The sequence below is a fragment of the Tachypleus tridentatus genome, chromosome 5 (assembly GCF_004210375.1).
Source record: "Tachypleus tridentatus isolate NWPU-2018 chromosome 5, ASM421037v1, whole genome shotgun sequence".
NCBI classification, from domain to species: Eukaryota; Metazoa; Arthropoda; class Merostomata; order Xiphosura; family Limulidae; genus Tachypleus; species Tachypleus tridentatus.
The window spans coordinates 2,663,374-2,682,076 of NC_134829.1; the positions used below are offsets into that span (position 1 = coordinate 2,663,374).

At 32.6% G+C, this 18,703-nt stretch overlaps 1 protein-coding gene across 1 annotated transcript in view; it reads left to right on the forward strand.

Annotated features, from left to right (window-relative positions):
• LOC143251258 (glutamate receptor ionotropic, kainate 2-like) overlaps positions 1-18,703 on the forward strand; it is a 427,216-nt gene that overhangs the window by 395,662 nt on the left and 12,851 nt on the right. The window contains exons 7-10 of the mRNA XM_076502702.1: positions 5,002-5,106; positions 13,187-13,300; positions 13,764-13,967; positions 16,721-17,082. Coding sequence (XP_076358817.1) covers positions 5,002-5,106; positions 13,187-13,300; positions 13,764-13,967; positions 16,721-17,082 — 785 coding nt within the window. The remainder of the gene's footprint in view (positions 1-5,001; positions 5,107-13,186; positions 13,301-13,763; positions 13,968-16,720; positions 17,083-18,703) is intronic.

Genomic DNA, 18,703 nt, shown 5'->3' on the forward strand with positions numbered 1-18,703 from the left:
GATAACCAAAAATTATCTGGTAAACAGACACTACTTGATAACCAAACATTACTGGTAAACAAGCATTACTTGATAACCAAACATTACCTGGTAAACAGACACTACTTGATAACCAAACATTACTGGTAAACAGACACTACTTGATAACCAAACGTTACCTGGTAAACAGACACTACTTGATAACCAAACGTTACCTGGTAAACAGACACTACTTGATAACCAAACATTACTGATAAACAGACACTACTTGATAACCAAACATTACCTGGTAAACAGACACTACTTGATAACCAAACATTACCTGGTAAACAGACACTACTTGATAACCAAACATTACTGGTAAACAAGCATTACTTGATAACTTAACATTACTTGATAACCAAACGTTACCTGGTAAACAGACACTACTTGATAACCAAACATTACTGGTAAACAGACAATACTTGATAACCAAACATTACTGGTAAACAGACACTACTTGATAACCAAACATTACTGGTAAACAAGCATTACTTGATAACGTAACATTACTTGATAACCAAACATTACTCGGTAAACAAGCATTATTGATAAAGAAACATAACTGCAAGAAAAATTACACAAATGCTTTGTTTGTTTGGTGTTATGCACAAATCTGCCCAATCGACTTTCTGTACTCTGCCAGCAATGAATATCGAAACCTAGTTTGTTGTTGTGTGAGTCCACAGACATACTGATGTGCTACTGGGGGCGCAAAAATGCGTATTTACATGTTTCGTTTTCATTACATGAAGTTAAGCACAAAGCTACACAATAGGATATCTATGTTCTTCCCACCACGGGTATCGAAACCTGGTTGGTAGCGTTGTAAGTCCACAGATATATCGCTGTGCCACTGATAGGCTATGGAATTGGTCCTGTCCCGTCAGATCAGTTGTGAGCCTCTCTATATGTGTTTATGATATTATTAATAATCCGGAAACAGAATTTAATGAGTATTAAATGGCCCTTCACATTAAACCTTAAACACAAAATATGAAAACAAAAAAGTACCATTGTTAAAACTAAGTCTCACCTACAGTAACTCATAACACTAAAAACCCGGTTCGAATACTAGGCACAGTGCAGCTAGTGCATGGTGTAACTTTGTGATTAACAACAGACACAAGCGTAACAATTATTTACATGTCTAATTTCTGTCATTTCTAACTTTTAATTAATGAACTAGATGGAAAGCAGCTATCACCGGCGAACACACACCAAATGTTGGAGTTCTCTTTTATGAGCGAATAATGGTATTCAACATTTTCTCATATAACTCTCCAGCGTCTTCACAATTGATATTTTACAATACCAATTTGAACAGCAGTGTTTCTGGGTCTACAGAGGGTCTTATGGATTTATATTGACAAAGCGAGACATGAGAACTTACATCACCTCTGTCAAACACTCGTACAACCTGGTAATCATCTTAACTGTTCGTCTCATAGACTAACAAGAAACGCATCTCGAAGTTCCTTCCTGTGGTATGATTCTTTAGGATTGACAGATGAATGTAAATTGTAAGTTCGATGAAAGGTCACAACCAATCCTAGAGTGATTCACTGGATATAACATGTCACCAACATTTCAGCACGTGGAGAAAACCTCCAATACCTCCAACAATTTAAGCCAGCGACTTTTTTTATCTGGGAACAAACGAGGAGTTAAATCTTTCTCCTCGAGACAGCACATAAAACTTTGCCTTACAGCAGACTTCGCACGAGATCCTGAGTGTTGTGCGGATAAGCCGAATTTGACAGATATATCGGTTCACAAATGAAATGTTGCTTCAAACAACACGATACTAAAAGAGCTGAAAGTGTCGTTATGAGCCCAGCTTCATAGCCCTCTTCAATCAGCCGTGCTATTTTTAACGGGTCTATCCGGGTTGCACTGAAAGGCCATAATTACTGAAGAGACTTTACGGAATGTCTAATACTGCTTTTATACGACGCAGTTTCACAGAAAAGTCAGTTTTATCTAAACACTTATTGTTTCAGTGCTATCTGTTGAGAAATCTTGAATCGTAACTGGCACATGAAGTAAAACCTGTTTATTTATAGTACAGAATATATTATCCTTCATCATTTAAAATTTGTCAGAGTTTAAAATGTGCACAACTGTCAGTAGACACCATTTATAAGAATAACGAAACCATGTCCCACTATCGAGGAAGCTACATTGAGATAGTTATGCGAAAAGCAGTTGTAGGTACGAAACAAAAGAAAGACAAAAATACTTATTGTCACTGAAAACACTGAAGTTCGTGAAATACTACATTTACCCCTCGAAATGTGATCCATTGTAAACCATCTTGTTCATTCGTGATGACGAGAAAACCCACTTGTAGAGAAGACAACCACAGAAGGAAGACAACTTCGACAATTCTATTGACATCCGACAGCCAAACTTTCCAGAAAAAATTAAAAATTTATATTTTCCAGAAACACCTAAAAACAACACCTTAAACAATTTTTTCAAAGAATTTTCTCATAAAACAGAAAACTAAAAAACAACCTTACAAAAAAGAGACATTAATTCCATTAATAACCTAAAACAAGACAAAAACATAAAAATTCTAAAAGCAGATAAAGGAAACGCAAAAGTCATAATGAACATGAATGAATACATCAAAAAAATGAATAACATCCTATCAGACACGAACAAATTTAAACCAATACACACAAATCCAACAAAGACACACGAGACGCAACTGAACAAATTACTACTACAAATGAAAAAAGCGAACACAATTTCACAAACACTTTATTCCTACCTACGTAAAACCGACTCACGGACACCACAAATATACGGCATCTCCAAACCTCATAAACCAGATTGTCCATTACGACAAATAATGTCAACATATGAATCGTTTAATTACAATCTTGGTAAATACATAGCATGGGCATTCTCCAAATATGTAACATCAGCCAGCTCATTCATCAAAGACTCTTTTAATTTCAGTCTAATCTAAATCAACTTAATCATAAAGCCTTAATGGCCAGTTTCGATGTTATATCCCTCTTTACAGAAGTTAAAACCGCTGAAGCCTGCAAGATAGCCTTAGAACTCTATATCCGAGACCCTAACCCATCTATAGACATTCCCTGCAACCAATTAGCAACCCTCATAGAATTCACCAGGATAGAGACAAACTTCATGTTCAACAACCAAAACTATATACAAACAAATGGCCTAAGCATGGGCAACCCAGTATTACCAATTCTAACCAATATTTTTATGACACAAGTTGAAACACAAGCAATTAACACAGCATTACATCCACCATTATACTGGTACAGATATGTAGACGTCACGGTTGCGGGATTCATATCTACAGAACACAAACTTAATTTTGCTATCACATTAACTCTATACATCCCAACATTAACTACACATGTGAACACATAGAAAGCAATCAAATATCATTTCTTAACCTGAAAATAATAAGAGCCGATACATAATATAAAACAGAAATCCACCGAAAAATCACCCATACTGGACTATACATTCATTGGGACTCAGCACACGAAACAAAACAAAAACTCAACGTACTAAGAAACCAAGTAAACACAGCTATAAAACTATGCTCACCAGATATAATTAACGATGAATTAGACAAAAATAAAACAATACTTCATCAAGATCAATAAGTTTCCTCCACAAACCGTAGAAAACATTATACACACACACCGAGACAGAAAGCAAAATCAACTAACAAAAGTAAATATATCTCACGAATCAAAAATTCACGAAACCATATACTGCTGCACACCATATATTCCCGATATCAGCAGACAAATGACCAACATTTGGCAAAAGCTGGTAACAAAATATGACATTCCAGTTAATACCAAGTTTATTCAAAAACCAGGCACAAAACTGAGGTCTCTATTATGTAAGAACTACACTGACAAACACCACACCAACATTATTTATAAAATACAATATGATAACTGCCACGACTTCTATACTGGAGAAACAAGTAGAAAATGAAAACAGATTCAAAGAACACAAAACGTCACCTTCACACGTTTTCGAACACTGCAAATCAAATAAACACAACATAACCATCGAAAACACTCAAATACTAAATAAAGAAACAAACGGAAAATTAAAGAAGCCTTACATATACGACAACTCAAGCCCAAAATAAACCAATACAAAGGAACACCTTTATACCTATATTAATAGATATAATCAAACATCAAGCACGCCCTCTACACTCCTACACTCAGTTACACAACCCCCTTCAAACATGTGGTCAGCTATTGGTCAGTTACCTCTTTCTTTCATTGTGAACCTGACGATGGCCGAATAAAGTCGAAACGTTGTTCTCTCCTCTACATAAAAAAAATTCTCAACCCAAACCAGCCGATTTTACATATACATTTTTCATCTTGTTCATTGTAAAAATGTTATAAGTGGCTTTTAGATAAAACAGGTAACCAACTTGTCCAATGCAATAATTTGAGGGGAATATTTCAGATAGAAACTTTTACAAGGAAGTTTACATTCAAAATTTTATAGGAAGGAAAAAATAATTACCAACGATTCAAATTTTCTTTCAGAAAACTTCAATGAACAATAATAACATTTGTTGACATTAGTTTAAAACCTCAAGTTGAACAATACTTTAATTTTATTGAGAAAAAAGTTTCGAATATATTTCTTGATGAAAAGGTTGAAGGTTATTTTTTGAGTCTTAAATAATGTATGTCGTACGGCAATGACTCAATCAAAAATAAACGTATAACATACTACACTATCGAGGAAACATCAAATAATGATATGCACTATAATATTTTATAGTCTACTCAATATTACTACCAAATTAAATATTGTTTTTAAAAAAGTAACCTCGATGTTAGTGTTAAAAGCTATTCTTATAAACAATAAGAAGAATTTAAGCCTAAAATAAAAATGTTCTTAGTATGAAAGAATGTAAACATAATTTTGGTTTTATCTGAACTGTAGGTGATGTTTCGAGGCCTAACAGGATTAGTGCAGTTCGATCAAAATGGAAGAAGACTGAACATTACTCTGGATGTTCTTGAACTCAGAGAAGATGGGATGAAGACGGTCAGTTGATAGAACCTCTAACTTAACTGTTTGGTAATTTACTGTGCTTCGGTTGGCGGAACCTCTAAGTTAACTGTTTGGTGACTTACAGTGCTTAATTAGGTGGAACATCTAACTTAACTGTTTGGTGACTTACTGTGCTTTAGTTGGTGGAAACTCTAACTTAACTGTTTGGTGACTTATCGTATTCAGTTGTTGAAACCTCTAACTTAACTGTTTGGTGACTTACTGTGCTTCAGTTGATGGACCCTCTTACTTAACTGTTTGGTGACTTACTGTTCTTCATTTGATGGAACCTCTAACTTAACTGTTTGGTGACTTACTGTGCTTCAGTTGGTGAAACCGCTAACTTAACTGTTTGGTGACTTACTGTATTCAGTTGGTGGAACCTCTAACTTAACTGTTTGGTGACTTACTGTGCTTCAGTTGGTGGAAACTTACTGTATTCAGTTGGTGAAACCTCTAACTTAACTGTTTGGTGAATTACTGTATTCAGTTGGTGGAACCTCTAACTTAACTGTTTGGTGACTTACTGTGCTTCAGTTGATGGACCCTCTTACTTAACTGTTTGGTGACTTACTGTGCTTCAGTTGGCGGAACCTCTAACGTAACTGTTTGGTGACTTACTGTGCTTCAGTTGGTGGAACCTCTAACTTAACTGTTTGGTGACTTACTGTGCTTGAAGCACTAGTTAATTATTTTAAACAATGTTCAAATACAAAAGCAAAAGTTTTTTTTAGTTAGAGCGAATTAGACACACAGTAGTACTAGAACTTTATGAATCGATAAACTAAACGAAGTTTCATCTAATGTAACATTACAGTTCGATTCCTGAACCTTGATAACTAGTACTCGGTTCAAGTAATACTTGGAACTTTGATAACTAGTATCCAGTTCACGTAAACACTTGAAATATCAGTAACTAGTGTCTGGTTTACGTAAATATATAGAATATTGATAACCAGTATCCAGTTCACGTAATTATTTGAAAACATACATAAAGTTCGTGTAATTTGTAATTATAATTGTCATGGGTGTCCCGCTCTAAATGTCTACTTGTCATGTTCATGATGGGTCTTCGTTTCGTGATTTAGTGTTGTGATAATTCTAACTTTACTTCAGGATAAATCCATCTACCAAAGGAAGTTGTTCATTAAAAACCCAAAGGTCTGAATGGAGTAGACACTAATTTCACCTACATCAAAACATAATAATAATAAATAAAAATTATGGGTGAAAAATGGTCATAATCCATCATATAGGCGCTAGGGGTACGTATCTCTTCATACTAGTCGATACCATACATAACTACACATACGATACGTATCTCTTCATACTAGTCGATACGATACATAACTACACATACGATACGTATCTCTTCATACTAGTCGATACGATACATAACTATACATACGATACGTATCTCTTCATACTAGTCGATACGATACATAACTATACATACGATACGTATCTCTTCATACTAGTCAATACGATACATAACTATACGATATATCTCTTCATACTAGTCAATACGATACATAACTATACATACGATACGTATCTCTTCATACTAGTCGATACGATACATAACTATACATACGATACGTATCTCTTCATACTAGTCAATACGATACATAACTATACATACGATACGTATTCAGATACAGATGCTTAATCAGTGACAGTCTTTTCTGTAATTTCTAATGATCTATATTAATAGCATTTTCTTATTTCACACTTTACAGTTTTTTTTCATCTTCTCAGGTTTCATCAACTAAATGGGAGCTGGCAAGAGAAGTTAAAAAGTTAACATTTGTTTATTATGTTATTATCAGTTTCTTATATTATTATTAGTGTGTTATGTTATTATCAGTTTGTTATATCAGTTTCTTATATTATTATTAGTGTGTTATGTTATTATCAGTTTGTTATATTATTATTAGTTTGTTATGTTATTATCAGTTTATTGTGATATTATCAGTTTCTTATATTATTATTAGTGTGTTATGTTATTATAAGTTTGTTACGTTATTATCAGTTTATAATGTTATTATCAGTTTGTTATGTTATTATCAGTTTATAATGTTATTATCAGATTGTTATGTTATTATCAGTTTATTATGTTATTATCAGATTGTTATGTTATTATCGGTTTATTATGTTATTATCAGTGTGTTATGTTATTATTAGTTTGTTAGTTTATTAGTGTGTTATGTTATTATCAGTTTATTATGTTATTATCAGTTATTATTATCAGATTGTATCATTATCGTGTTATTATCAGTTTATTATGTTATTATTAGTGTGTTATGTTATTATTTTTTTGTTATTATCAGTTTATTGTGTTATTATCAGTTTGTTATGTTATTATCAGTTTATTGTGTTATTATTAGTGTGTTATGTTATTATTAGTTTGTTATGTTATTATCAGTTTACTATGTTATTATCAGTTTGTTATGTTATTATTAGTTTGTTATGTTATTATCAGTTTGTTATGTTATTATCAGTTTACTATGTTATTATTAGTGTGTTATATTATTATTAGTTTGTTATGTTATTATCAGTTTATTGTTATTATCAGTTTGTTATGTTATTATCAGTTTATTGTGTTATTATCAGTTTGTTATGTTATTATCAGTTTATTGTGTTATTATTAGTGTGTTATGTTATTATTAGTTTGTTATGTTATTATCAGTTTATTGTGTTATTATTAGTGTGTTATGTTATTATTAGTTTGTTATGTTATTATCAGTTTATTGTGTTATTATCAGATTGTTATGTTATTATCAGTTTACTATGTTATTATCAGTTTGTTATGTTATTATTAGGTTGTTATGTTATTATCAGTTTGTTATGTTATTATCAGTTTATTATGTTATTATTAGTGTGTTATGTTATTATTAGTTTGTTATGTTATTATCAGTTTATTGTGTTATTATCAGATTGTTATGTTATTATCAGTTGATTATGTTATTAACAGATTGTTATGTTATTATCAGTTTGTTATGTTATTATCAGTTCATTATGTTATTATTAGTGAGTTATGTTATTATTAGTTTGTTATGTTATTATCAATTTGTTATGTTATTATCAGTTTATTATGTTATTATTAGTGTGTTATGTTATTATTAGTTTGTTATGTTATTATCAGTTTGTTATGTTATTATTAGTTTGTTATTTTATTATCAGTTTGTTATGTTATTTCAGTTTGTTATTTTATTATCAGATTGTTATGTTATTTCAGTTTGTTATGTTATTATTCGTGTGTTATGTTATTATCAGTTTATTATGTTGTTTCAGTTTGTTATGTTATTATTAGTGTGTTATGTTGTTATCAGTTTATTGTTATTATCAGTTTGTTATGTTATTATCAGTTTATTATGTTATTATCAGTTTATTATGTTATTATCAGTGTGTTATGTTATTATCAGTGTGTTATGATAAAAACAACATGTAGTAGTGATATCCATCTTTATTTTTTATTAAAAACACTTTATTAGAAATTCTGATGATTTTGTACAAAATATTGTTTGTTTGTTTTTGAATTTCGCACAAAGCTACTCGAAGGCTATCTGTGCTAGCCGTCTCTAATTTAGCAGTGTAAGAAGGGAAGGCAGATAGTCATCACCACCCACCGCCAACTCTTGGGCTACTCGTTTACCACCGAATAGTGGGATTGACTGTCACATTATATCGCCCCCACGGCTGAAAGGGCGAGCATGTTTGGCGCGACGTGGGATGCGAACCCGCTACCCTCAGATTACGCGTCGCACGCTTTAACACGCTTGGCCATGCCGGGCCCTTGTGCAAAACACTTATCATATTTACTTAAAGTCGAAGATACATAAATCGTAGGGATGACTTATCGATACATTCTTATCACAGCTTTATGATACGATGCTCGTATTATCATTGTTTTGTCACACCTTTAACAGACACTAAGAACTACAGACCTTCATACAAAATGTATCAAGCTACTATATCTGTGGAACCGTTCATGGCATCTTGGCTGCGATTTTAAGTTGTATAGGATTGTTTACAACATTTATATTGTAAAGTTAAAGTTTATAGATTGTTTATTATATCCATATTGTCAAGTTAAATTTTACAGGATTGTTTATAACATTTATATTGTCAAGTTAAATTTTGTAGGAGTATTTATACCTTTTATATTCTTATTTATAACATTCATATTGTCAAGTTAAATTTTGTATGATTATTTATAACATTTATATTGTCAAGTTAAATTTTGTATGATTATTTATAACATTCATATTGTCAAGTTAAATTTTGTATGATTATTTATAACATTTATATTGTCAAGTTAAATGTTATGGGATTTCTTAAAAAGATCCATATGTCAAGCTAGGTTTTATGGGGTTGTTATAATACACTGCTGGCCAAGATCTTAAGGCCAATGAGCATAAAGAAAAAATATGCAATTTGCGTTGTTAGACTCAACCACTTATTTGAGTAGAGCTTCGAAAGATGAAAGTAAGAAAAGGGAAAATAAATAAAAAATTTTAGCATTTAATAGGGAAAATGTGAACACTATGAAATTAGCTTAAATACTAGCTGGTCAAAAGTTTAAGACCATACCAAGATGAAGTCCTAAACGGGGTAGGAAATGCCCAACAAGAGGTCTCAGTAGTGAGTTGCACAGCCGTTATTGCGAATAACTTCAAAAATTCGCTTTGGCATGGTCGATATAAGCGTTTGCAGAAGCCTGTCTGGAATGTTATTCCAAGTGGTGAAGATAGCTTCACGAAGATCATGCACTGTTTAGAATTGTCGTCCATTTCTATTGACTTCCCTTGCCATCTACCCTCAAACATTTTCAATGGGGTTCAGTTCGGGCGAACATGCTGGATGGTCCAAAAGAATCACGTTATTCGCCATGAAAAAGTCCTTTGTCCTGCGGGCATTGTGGATTGCATCGTTGTCCTGCTGAAAGTTCCAGTCATTTCCACACAAGCGAGGGCCTTCAGTCAATAAGGATGCTCTCTCCAACATGCCAATGTAGCCAGCTGCTGTTTGACGCCCCTGTATAAAATGAAGTTCCATTGTTCCATGGAAGGAGAAAGCACCCAGGATCATGATGGAACCTCCTCCACTGTGTCGTGTAGAAAATGTCTCCAGTTGGTTATCCTTACCGTGCCAGTAACGTTGGAAGCCATATGGACCATCCAGGTTAATTTTTTTTTCTCATCAGAGAACAAAACCTTCGTCCACTTTTCTACGTCCCATGTTTGGTGCTTCTCAACAAAGTTTAACCGAGCTGTTTCGTGGTGTGGAAGGAGGCGTGGCCTATGAAGACGTTTACGGTTTTTAAAGCCTTTCTCTCGTAGATGCCGTCGTATTGTTCTTGAGCTGCATTCTGCGTCCGAATAGGCCTTAATCTAGTTCGACGATCGGCTAGTGTCTTGCCGGACAACCCATCGAATACTCATGCTCAACGCCGGCGAGTTTTTCTTGTGCCAACAAGTTGAAATTCTCGTTCCGTATCCCTTAGGGTCTTTTAAGAAATTTCCAACAGCAGTTTTACTACGCTCAATCTCACCAGCGATGGCACGTTGAGAGAGACCTTGCTTTTGCAGCTCTACAATTCTGCCACGTTCAAACTCTGTCAACATTTTAGCCTTTGCCATGTTTTTACCCAATGTAACACAGGAGATGTCAGTGGGAGATGTTGACAACGCTAATCCTTGAACACAAATGACTAAATTTCGTTACTTGTTTACCGATTAACGCTTCGTTTCAGTGTGGTCTTAAACTTTTGACCAGCTAGTATTTAGGCTAATTTCATAGTGTTCACATTTTCCCTATTAAATACTAAAAACGTTTTTTTTTACCTTTTTTTTGTCATCTTACTCAAATAAGTGGTTAATTCTAACAACGCGAAATTCAATTTTTTTTTCTTTATGTTCATTGGCCCGTGTATAAATATTGCCAAGTAATGTTATGTATAGTTGTTTATAATATACATATTGTCATGTAGGGTTGTTTATAATATACATATTGTCATGTTATGTAGGGTTGTTTATAATATACATATTGTCATGTTATGTAGGGTTGTTTATAATATACATATTGTCATGTTATGTATGGTTGTTAATAATATACATATTGTCATGTTATGTAGGGTTGTTTATAATATACATATTGTCATGTTATGTAGGGTTGTTTATAATATACATATGTCATGTTATGTATAGTTGTTTATAATATACATATTGTCATGTTATGTATATTTGTTTATAATATACATATTGTCATGTTATGTAGGGTTCTTTATAATATACATATTGTCATGTTATGTATAGTTGTTTATAATATACATATTGTCATGTTATGTATAGTTGTTTATAATATACATATTGTCATGTTATGTAGGGTTGTTTATAATATACATATTGTCACGTTATGTATAGTTGTTTATAATATACATATTTTCATTTTATGTATGGTTGTTTATAATATACATATTGTCATGTTATGTAGGGTTGTTTATAATATACATATTGTCATGTTATGTATGGTTGTTTATAATATACATATTGTCATGTTATGTATGGTTGTTTATAATATACATATTGTCATGTTATGTAGTGTTGTTTATAATATACATATTGTCATGTTATGTAGGGTTGTTTATAATATACATATTGTCATGTTATGTATAGTTGTTTATAATATACATATTGTCATGTTATGTATAGTTGTTTATAATATACATATTGTCATGTTATGTAGGGTTGTTTATAATATACACATTGTCATGTTATGTATAGTTGTTTATAATATACATATTGTCATGTTATGTAGGGTTGTTTATAATATACATATTGTCATGTTATGTATAGTTGTTTATAATATACATATTTTCATTGTATGTATGGTTGTTTATAATATGTCATTCATGTTATGTAGGGTTGTTTATAATATACATATTGTCATGTTATGTATGGGTTGTTTATAATATACATATTGTCATGTTATGTATGGTTGTTTATAATATACATATTGTCATGTTATGTAGTGTTGTTTATAATATACATATTGTCATGTTATGTAGGGTTGTTTATAATATACATATTGTCATGTTATGTATAGTTGTTTATAATATACATATTGTCATGTTATGTATAGTTGTTTATAATATACATATTGTCATGTTATGTAGGGTTCTTTATAATATACACATTGTCATGTTATGTATAATTGTTTATAATATACATATTGTCATGTTATGTAGGGTTGTTTATAATATACATATTGTCATGTTATGTATGGTTGTTAATAATATACATATTGTCATGTTATGTAGGGTTGTTTATAATATACATATTGTCATGTTATGTAGGGTTGTTTATAATATACATATTGTCATGTTATGTATAGTTGTTTATAATATACATATTGTCATGTTATGTATAGTTGTTTATAATATACATATTGTCATGTTATGTAGGGTTCTTTATAATATACATATTGTCATGTTATGTATAGTTGTTTATAATATACATATTGTCATGTTATGTATAGTTGTTTATAATATACATATTGTCATGTTATGTATAGTTGTTTATAATATACATATTGTCATGTTATGTAGGGTTATTTATAATATACATATTGTCAAGTAAAGATATGTAGGGTTGTTTATAATATACATATTGTCAAGTAAAGGTATGTAGGATTGTTTATAACATTCATATTTCAAAACTAGAAACTGGTGAAAAACATTAAAAATGGATGGTTATCATAAAATATAAGTGATATACAGAAAAAAGTGTTGCTATTCATACTGATTTAAATGTGCACACTATTACATAAGGTAACATGAAGAGGAATATCGAAAATCTGAGATAAGCGCTTTAGAAACGTTATCATTGCTTTGAGTGGTTTTAGAGCACCACATCTCCTGATTGTATATCTTATTCTTAATTCATTGAAATTCAGCGTATAGAAATATTCAGAGTTAAAATTCCCTTAGGTAAGTAAGTAAAAAGGAAATAAAAACGAAAAATTTCTAGCATATGAGATGGATAAGTAATTGCGGAAAACAATGTTCTTCTAGATTGGAACTTGGAACCAAAGATCTGGGGTTCACTTTAATAAAACGTACAAGACCGTCTTACAAGAGGTTATGCGCCAGTTAAAGAATCGAACCTTGAGGGTTGTGTCAATTATTGTAAGTTTGATCTTTAGTTATGCAATAAAAGTAACAAAGACAAGAGTATAGTGATACTAGAAATAAACCATATTGTAAAACAAAATCGCTGTATTTCTCTAAGTAATTGGACACTCAATATATATTATTTTAGGTTTGTTTACAATTCACTATTTATATAATATAATGTTTTCCACTGTCAGTTACAGTTTCTATTTTAGTGGACAGTTCATGACAAAGATGTAAAGCAAAACGTTAAGTGTCCACTGTAAAAACTTGGTGTTAATAGTATGTATATTTCTAGTATTAAAATGTCTTCTCTACACAAGTATGCGCTACTGAACTTAAATAATGTGAATGTTAATATTCTAAAAATTTCGAATTTTAAAAGCAGATAAAGTTGAGACATTACTCATGATTGTTTAAAAAAATTTATTAAATCCATTTGTTATTAAAACAAATCTTTAATCAAATAATCCAACAGAATCCACCATACCTGCTGCTAAAGAATGCTGCTGGAAAGCTTACAGGGAATGACCAGTTTGAAGGTTACTGTGTGGACGTTGTCCGAGAGCTGTCCAAGATTCTGGGCTTTAACTACGCCATTCACTTGGTTCGTGACGGTTCTCATGGTACTAAGAATGAGAATGGAGAATGGAATGGTATGATAAGAGAACTTATTGACAGGGTAAGGAAGCAACACATCATGAACATAAGGATAACTAGTGAAGGATGTGTATGATAATAGAAGTGACTGACAGTGTAAGGAAGCAACACATCATGAACATAAGGATAACTAGTGAAGGATGTGTATGATAATAGAAGTGACTGACAGTGTAAGGAAACAACACATCATGAACACTAGGATATCTAGTGAAGGATGTGTATGATAAGAGAACTTATTGACAGGGTAAGGAAACAACACATCATGAACACTAGGATATCTAGTGAAGGATGTGTATGATAAGAGAACTTATTGACAGGGTAAGGAAACAACACATCATGAACACTAGGATATCTAGTGAAGGATGTGTATGATAAGAGAACTTATTGACAGGGTAAGTAAACAACACATCATGAACACTAGGATATCTAGTGAAGGATGTGTATGATAATAGAAGTGACTGACAGTGTAAGGAAACAACACATCATGAACACTAGGATATCTAGTGAAGGATGTGTATGATAAGAGAACTTATTGACAGGGTAAGTAAACAACACATCATGAACACTAGGATATCTAGTGAAGGATGTGTATGATAAGAGAACTTATTGACAGGGTAAGTAAACAACACATCATGAACACTAGGATATCTAGTGAAGGATGTGTATGATAAGAGAACATATTGACAGGGTAAGTAAACAACACATCATGAACACTAGGATATCTAGTGAAGGATGTGTATGATAAGAGAACTTATTGACAGGGTAAGTAAACAACACATTATGAACACTAGGATATCTAGTGAAGGATGTGTATGATAAGAGAACTTATTGACAGGGTAAGCAAACAACACATCATGAACACTAGGATATCTAGTGAAGGATGTGTATGATAAGAGAACTTATTGACAGGGTAAGTAAACAACACATCATGAACACTAGGATATCTAGTGAAGGATGTGTATGATAAGAGAACTTATTGACAGGGTAAGTAAACAACACATCATGAACACTAGGATATCTAGTGAAGGATGTGTATGATAAGAGAACTTATTGACAGGGTAAGTAAACAACACATCATGAACACTAGGATATCTAGTGAAGGATGTGTATGATAAGAGAACTTATTGACAGGGTAAGTAAACAACACATCATGAACACTAGGATATCTAATGAAGGATGTGTATGATAAGAGAACTTATTGAGAGGGTAAGGAAACAACACATCATGAACACTAGGATATCTAGTGAAGGATGTGTATGATAAGAGAACTTATTGACAGGGTAAGTAAACAACACATCATGAACACTAGGATATCTAGTGAAGGATGTGTATGATAAGAGAACTTATTGACAGGGTAAGTAAACAACACATCATGAATACTAGGATATCTAGTGAAGGATGTGTATGATAAGAGAACTTATTGAGAGGGTAAGGAAACAACACATCATGAACACTAGGATATCTAGTGAAGGATGTGTATGATAAGAGAACTTATTGACAGGGTAAGGAAACAACACATCATGAACACTAGGATATCTAGTGAAGGATGTGTATGATAAGAGAACTTATTGACAGGGTAAGTAAACAACACATCATGAATACTAGGATATCTAGTGAAGGATGTGTATGATAAGAGAACTTATTGACAGGGTAAGTAAACAACACATCGTGAACACTAGGATAACTGGGGTATAGATATTTTAGTATCCTAATTGATAGTTTGTTTTAATGTTTGTAATATCATGTACTAGGATTGATTTATTACACTTTCACAAGTAACAAAACTCCTGAGCTGATTGTAAAAACTTTGATTTAGTAACTTTATAAATTTATCAAAATTAAATATTTCAGACATGAAAGTTACGATTAAATGTAATAAAAAGAAGAAAATTTTCTTCTGAAAAAATAATTACCAAATTTTAGATTCACAGAATTGTGGTTGAAAATTAAAAGCGTAAGGTCTATATCCCGCGATTTTCCTAATGGGTCTTTGGTATAAACAACAACCAGAAGTGTCACCAAATGACTTTGATATTTGACAAACACATAAGTTTAATTGTCTTAGAATTAATTCATTCACTTTGACTAATTTAACAGAATAGAGAATTATCTTGGAGTACTTGATATTTATGAATGTATTCAATCAAAATACCAATATAATTTCGTCATCTTGTGGATTTCTGGATGTCTTACATTGTGCGTGTAGTGTGTGGGAGATAAAGCAGTGTCTTTATTCTCGTATTAGAACGAAATAAGATTGGAAAACATCACATTATGATTATAACACTATGTAACACAAATTTTGTTTGTGGATAGTATGTGTTATTTCTTAACAGAAAACGGCCATTATTCCTGTGAAACTTTGCTTTTGTGACCTGGATAACGAAATTTAGAAATTAACCTATTTTATATGTAAAAACGGGCAAATTTGCATATTTTCATTTACGTAAGGTCTGAATAAAACAACATATGAATCAAGATTTACATGTATTTATACTACAGTGATACAAAATTGTTTAGAAGTAAGTAGTTTTTCGGGATTTGTCATGTAAATCCCTTTCACGTATCAGACCCCAAATATAATCTACCATCACGTTTTTGTTATACGCTCCCAGGTCACAAAAGCAAAGTTTGAAGAAGAAAATAGGTCTTTTCCATTTACTTTAGGCTTAAGCAATTGGGAAATAACACTTTCTGACCAGGAACAATACAAAGTAAACATTTTGTAACATAGTGTAATGTGAAGAGGTTATAAAGAAAGTCCTTTTGTTCTAGGAAGCTGACCTAGCTCTTGCTGACCTCACCATCACCTATGAGCGGGAAGAAGCTGTGGATTTCACAATGCCGTTCATGAACCTTGGAATCAGCATTCTGTTCAGAAAACCCACAAAGAATGTACCGAAGCTGTTTTCCTTTCTGTCACCTCTTTCTCTGGAAGTGTGGATCTACATGGCTACAGCCTATTTGGGTGTCAGTCTCTTGCTGTTCATACTAGCTCGACTCACTCCCCTAGAGTGGGAGGCTCCTCATCCGTGCGATCCAGACGCGGACGTGTTAGAGAACCAGTTTACCTTGCCCAATAGTTTCTGGTTTACAATAGGCTCTTTAATGCAACAAGGAACTGAAGTTGCTCCAAAGTAAGTAACAACTAAGATATCCAAATATAATGTTGCTTAACAGAGGACATATTGCTAAGCAATATAGAGCACGAGTTTGTTTGTGTGTTTTGAATTTCCCGCAAAGCAACTCGAGGGCTATCTGCGCTAGCCGTCCCTAGTTTAGCAATGTAAGACTAGAGGGAAGGCAGCTAGTCATCACCACCCACCGCCAACTCTTTGGCTACGCTTTTACCAACAAATAGTGGGATTGACCGTCACATAATAACGCCCCCACGGCTGAAATGGCGAGCATGTTTGGTACGACCGGGATTCGAACCCGCGACCCTCGGATGACGAGCCTTAACACACTTGGCCATGCAGGGCCACACTAGTTGGTATCATGAGTGTATATATAGTTCATACATCAACCACTAGAAGGTACTGTAGCTCAACCAGGTATCAACTTTATACTAACAACCAAAGTTTAAAATTAATAATTTATCCAATTTACATAATTTTATACTAACAAAAATCTCAAAGACAATTTTGATCCAAAAGTAAAACATCAAATATGCTATTCTAATATTATCAAGTTTATAGATTCTGCTTAGATACTGCATACATTTTACATAGATCGATGGTGTATTTGTAGGTGGTTTGTGTCACTAAGTGTAGTGGTTCAATAGGCGGAATGTGTTACCAGGATTTTATAATCGGATAGTGTTTCTAATCGTAAACAACATATAAGAGTGTGGTGAGACACGTCAATTTGAATTGTAAGCAACATAGTAAAGTATAGTGAGACACGTCAATTTGAATGGTAAACAACATATTAGTGTGGTGAGACACGTCAATTTGAATTGTAAACAACATATTAAAGTGTAGTGAGACACGTCAATTTAAATTGTAAACAGCATATTAGTGTGGTGAGACACGTCAATTTGAATTGTAAACAACATATTAGTGTGGTGAGACACGTCAATTTGAATTGTAAACAACATGTTAAAGTGTGGTGAGAGACGTCAATTTGAATGGTAAACAACATAGTAGAGTGTGGTGAGAGACGTCAATTTAAATTGTAAACAACATATTAGAGTGTGGTGTGGTGAGAGACGTCAATTTAAATTGTAAACAACATATTAGAGTGTGGTGAGAGACATCAATTTGAATTGTAAACATATTAAAGTGTGGTGAGAGACGTCAATTTGAATTGTAAACAACATATTAGAGTGTGGTGTGGTGAGAGACGTCAATTTGAATTGTAAACAACATATTAGAGTGTGGTGTGGTGAGAGACGTCAATTTGAATTTAAACAACATATTAGAGTGTGGTGAGAGACGTCAATTTGAATTGTAAACAACATATTAGAGTGTGGTGAGAGACGTCAATTTGAATTGTAAACAACATATTAGAGTGTGTGAGAGACGTCAATTTAAATTGTAAACAACATATTAGAGTGTGGTGAGAGACGTCAATTTGAATTGTAAACAACATATTAGAGTGTGGTGAGACACGTCAGTTTGAATTGTAAACAACATATTAGAGTGTCAAGTAATTAATTAAGAATATAGAAGTAGCGTCAGGAGGACTAAGAAATATGGAAACAAGGTAGGAATGAGTGGGTTAACATTAGGACACTAAGTGGTTTTTAACCTTGAA